Below are 5,000 nucleotides of genomic sequence, written 5' to 3'. Positions count from 1 at the left end.
GAGAGACCTACCGTGCTCAGGGTGCAGAGCGTGTGCAGGACCTCCAGACTCTGCTGCTGGTCCACTCCGGGGTGGATGAGGCAGCGATGGGAGTCACAGTAGGAGCTGCAGTTCAGCTCTGACTCCATGTCTGGACCAGGCCCTCACACACACATCCTGAGGAACAACACACACACACACACACACACACACACACACACACACACACACACACACACAGATAACACACACACATAAACACACACCTATTGTATTACTAGATTAGGTTCAGCTCTGACTCCCTGTCTGGACCAGGCCCTCACACACACATCCTGAGGAACAACACACACACACACACACAAACACACAGCTATTGTATTACTAGATTAGGTTCAGCTCTGACTCCATGTCTGGACCAGGCCCTCACACACACATCCTGAGGAACAACACACACACACACACACACACACACACACACACACACAAACACACACACACAGATAACACACAGCTATCACACACACATCCTGAGGAACAGCATTCCAGTAAATAACATTACAGTCATTTAGCTGACGCTTTTATCCAAACCGACTTACAATAATTGCATTTCATGTAGGTAGTCAGTGTACTACTACTTGCCAGAACTCTCAAGTGCATCTTCTTTCTAAACAAGTGACTAAGACCATAATCCAGTGGCAAAGCCAGTGTCACACACACATAAACACACATATTATATCGTTAGATTAGTGTAGCACAAAATAGTTCCTTCCTACCACGCCTGCCTGTCCACTGCATGCAGGACTCATAACCCACCACAAGGTGGTGCTGTTGCAAATATCCTGGTGAAACATGGGTCATCGAGTATCTTGCAACACTAACAAGGGATGTATCAGACACTGGAGTGAGACAAGCAATGGAAACAGAAACAGATTAAACACAGGTGTGTGTGCTTTTCAAAAGGGCAGCTGGAAAACCACTGGACGAAACGCTCACGACTCCGGGAGAGGCAGGAAGTAGACGCGAGAATGGGACTGACCGGCCCTGACCACACCGTGAGGACAAGAGGACTGAACCCGCGTAACAGGACACACACACACATACTAACATGACATCACCGAGAGAGAGAGAGAGAGAGAGAGAGAGAGAGAGAGAGAGAAGTCAGTCTACCATAGATTATTACTGCAACACGTAAAATCTTTTATTGTCAAACAGACAAACACACCGGGTGTCTCCACCGCAGGCATTTTAATGACGGAGCTCCGCAGACACGCGCACTTTGCTCTGACACGTCGCCGGCTTAATCACCGACCCGGGACCGTGATGTCACGGCGTTCTGAGCCGCTGACACTCTGGCAGGACCGTCTTTACTACCGCACTCTGAATCATCAGCCAACACGCAGCCTGCGTGCGTGCGTGCGTGCGTGTGTGTGTGTGTGTGTGTGTGTGTGTGTGTGTGTGTGTGTGTGGTTGACTGCCAGAGACTTTAGCCGTAAGGGGTTGCACTCATCTGCCATTCTCAGTATCAGTACAGAGCTGAGGGCTGATCACTGCAATAGTCTGGATGTAGGCTACACCATGTGTTTCAGCAGGCCCAGGGTAGGATTCGAACCCGGGTCTCACATGGGACAGACACTGTTTTAACCAGCTACGCCGATGAAAAGCAAAGCTAGCTCTTATTTGGCGCGGGTGGACAGTATTTAGGCTATACCAGGGGAGAGAGTTTAACCAACAACCACCTATCAGGACCCAGTTTCCCTCAGTTCCATATAGATACCCAGGAGCGGGTGAGTCATCTCTGGGTCGGGGCAGTGGCGTGTGTCACTGGTGGGATTCGAACCGCCGCCCCTTCGGTATCGGGACTGAACTGACATAATGGGGCAGCTGTAGCTCAGGAGGTAGAACGGGTCGTCCCAGTGATCGTAGGGTCGGCGGTTCAAATCCCGTCCCCTCCTAACATGTCGAAGTGTCCTCGGACAAGACGCTGAACCCCGAATAATTCCCGATGAGCAGGCTAGCAGCTGTCGCCATCAGTGTGTGAACGGGTGAATGAGAGGCCTTCATTGTAAAGTGCTTTGGATGAAAGCGCTATATAAGTGCAGTCCATTTACCATTAAACCATTTATCCGTTTACCACAACGTCGGACACCAGCGCTGAGCTGAAGGCAGCGACGTTGCTGCTCGTCACGCAGAGCGTCGTTCTGTAAACACCTCTGTCACAACACCGGCGAACAGACCGGCAGGATGGTCCGCTTATGGACCGATGAGTCCTGGCCGTTTTTATCCCAAACGAACAATGGCCGCCGTTCGCTTCTCTGAGTGCCTGATGGGAAGAGTAGGAAATGCCTGAGGTGACTTCCTCACATCCCCCAGTTTAGATCACAGCCTCAGCGTTTCCTGCAGCCGGAGTGAGAGGAATTTCCGCCGGTTGTTCAGAATCTTCCCCACCGGGCAGTTTTAGGCTACGGAGAAGAAGGCCCCCCGCCCGGGGTCAACAAAGGTCATTCAACACCTATAGCCACGGGGGGGGGGGGGTCACCGGGAGCACAGAGCGCGACACACATTCCCCAATTCCTTCAGGACGCGGAGAGAGAGGGAGGACACAGAGAGGGGGTGGTGAGGACATGTTTTGGCAGGGCAGAGCACTCACAGCGAGGTGTGCCTGCAACCTACGCCTTTAGAAGCCGTGCTCACCACAAGCAAGCAGTCTATTGCTCTATAAATGTTCTTAGCCGTTGGACAAACATACTCCAGGAGCTTGCTCGATCGTCTCGTTGAGAGGGGTCAGGGAAGAATTTTTAAAGCTCACTTTTCTGGCCCCCGGGTGATAGTTTTTTTTTTTTTTTTTTTACTTCCCTCTGGAATATGTAGAGAGTGGGTCGTATGCCCACCTCCCTTGTTCTCTGTAAAGCACATTGTGTTGCCACTGGGTATAAAATGCGCTACACAAATAAAGCTTTGATTGATTGATTGAAGCAATTCCTTCGCTATTTGAATGTTAAATGTTGTCCCCGTAATGCCTGTGGCAGCTACCACCTGTCGCCTTATAGATTATAGATTACATATTACAGATTATAGTTGCGCTGTCCTGTCGTTCACTGTCCCGGCTAGTCCTTGCACCCTGTCTATCCATCAGTGTTATGAACCAACTGAACACAACAAATTCCTAGTATGTGTATAAACTTAACCTGGCAATAAAACTGATTCAGATTCTAGTTGCCCTATAGGTTCACTTTATTCACTGAGGTGTTTAGGTAGTAGCCTAGCGAAGGCCAATCACTGTGAAGAACGCAGGGAAGCACAGATGACGGGCGGGGCTTTGGACTGGGCTACTGGTCAACATCCACAACAACTCTTTCATCAGAAATGTAGTTTAATCCATTGATTGTCCTGTCAGTTTCACCAGAGCAAATCCCCTCTCTTTCTCTTTCAAGATCAGAGAGGGGCTGCTGGCCGGGGGGGGGGGCTCTACCGCGTGCACACGGCTCTCCAGCACAGAGCGCGGCCCCTGTTCGCCAGGGCCAATATTGAAACATTCCTGCCCAGTCCATAATCCGTTTAGCACTGTGTTCTAAGCTGGAAGTGTTAGCCAGCAGAGATAAAATTCAGGCGACCACATGCCACTCTAGGTTATGAATTATTAGAGGCTATTTTGATTAAAAGTCAAAGATGCATCCCGTAGGCCGCCTGACTCCACCTTGAAGTGTCAAGTGTTCGTTTTAAACCGACCTACAGGCGACCTGTAGGCTACCTAACATTTGCCTGCCATATCTTTATGAGCAAAAGAAAGAAGTAGTTTATAGAAACCTCTGAATCAAACGGATGTAGGCTACCTCACAGTAGGCCAAAGCTACTAAATGAATCGCATAGTAAAGCGACGTGGTAACATTATTTCACTGAATCAGAAGCGGGTCGCGCACATCCCAAAATAATGAATAAGGCAGGTGCTGGACTAAACATTATTTTACTGACCATTTCTATTGGAGGTTCATTGAGTGCTATACCATCACTATCAAACCAGTTTCCTGTCCTAACCACGGTGTTGTTGGTTATCCATGTCTGCCTAACGCTGAACTATCACACATAATCAGACTAACCTGGACACTCACACATAATCAGACTAACCTGGACACTCACACATAATCAGACTAACCTGGACACTCACACATAATCAGACTAACCTGGACACTCACACATAATCAGACTAACCTGGACACTCACACATAATCAGACTAACCTGGACACTCACACATAATCAGACTAACCTGGACACTCACACATAATCAGACTAACCTGGACACTCACACATTATCAGACTAACCTGGACACTCACACATAATCAGACTAACCTGGACACTCACACATAGTCAGACTAACCTGGACACTCACACATAATCAGACTAACCTGGACACTCACACATAATCAGACTAACCTGGACACTCACACATAATCAGACTAACCTGGACACTCACACATAATCAGACTAACCTGGACACTGACACATAATCAGACTAACCTGGACACTCACACATAATCAGACTAACCTGGACACTCACACATAATCAGACTAACCTGGACACTCACACATAATCAGACTAACCTGGACACTCACACATAATCAGACTAACCTGGACACTCACACATAATCAGACTAACCTGGACACTCACACATAATCAGACTAACCTGGACACTCACACATAATCAGACTAACCTGGACACTCACACATAATCAGACTAACCTGGACACTCACACATAATCAGACTAACCTGGATCCTCGGGGTCTGAAGTCCCGGCGGCGGGTCAGAAGAGCGCGCGCAGAGTCCCCACGCCTCGCCGGTGCCCTCGTTCCATTACGCGAGACCCAAGAACTCTATCAGCTATCAGATGAAGTTTGTAATGATGAAAGTCCGGCAACGCGAAGGGTTCCCATGGCTAAACCGTTCCATGGCTAAACCGTTCCATGGCTAAACCGTTCCATGGCTAAACCGTTCCCTTCATCCAGAAAGAGGAGCGCTGTGTTA

The 5,000-nt window shown here is 48.9% G+C and overlaps 1 protein-coding gene across 1 annotated transcript in view; it reads right to left on the bottom strand.

The window, feature by feature from the left end:
- gpr156 (G protein-coupled receptor 156) overlaps window positions 1-135 on the bottom strand; it is a gene marked incomplete at its 3' end in the record, with an annotated part of 11,301 nt that extends 11,166 nt beyond the window's left edge. Inside the window, exon 1 of the mRNA XM_084443527.1 lies at window positions 12-135. Within this exon, the coding sequence (XP_084299653.1) occupies window positions 12-128 (117 nt within the window). The 5' untranslated portion in view covers window positions 129-135. The remainder of the gene's footprint in view (window positions 1-11) is intronic.
- Window positions 136-5,000: the final 4,865 nt, after the last annotated feature.

The sequence above is a fragment of the Borostomias antarcticus genome, assembly GCF_949987555.1.
Source record: "Borostomias antarcticus genome assembly, chromosome: 9".
Lineage (NCBI taxonomy): Eukaryota > Metazoa > Chordata > Actinopteri > Stomiiformes > Stomiidae > Borostomias > Borostomias antarcticus.
This window is presented reverse-complemented; position numbering and strand designations above follow the sequence as displayed.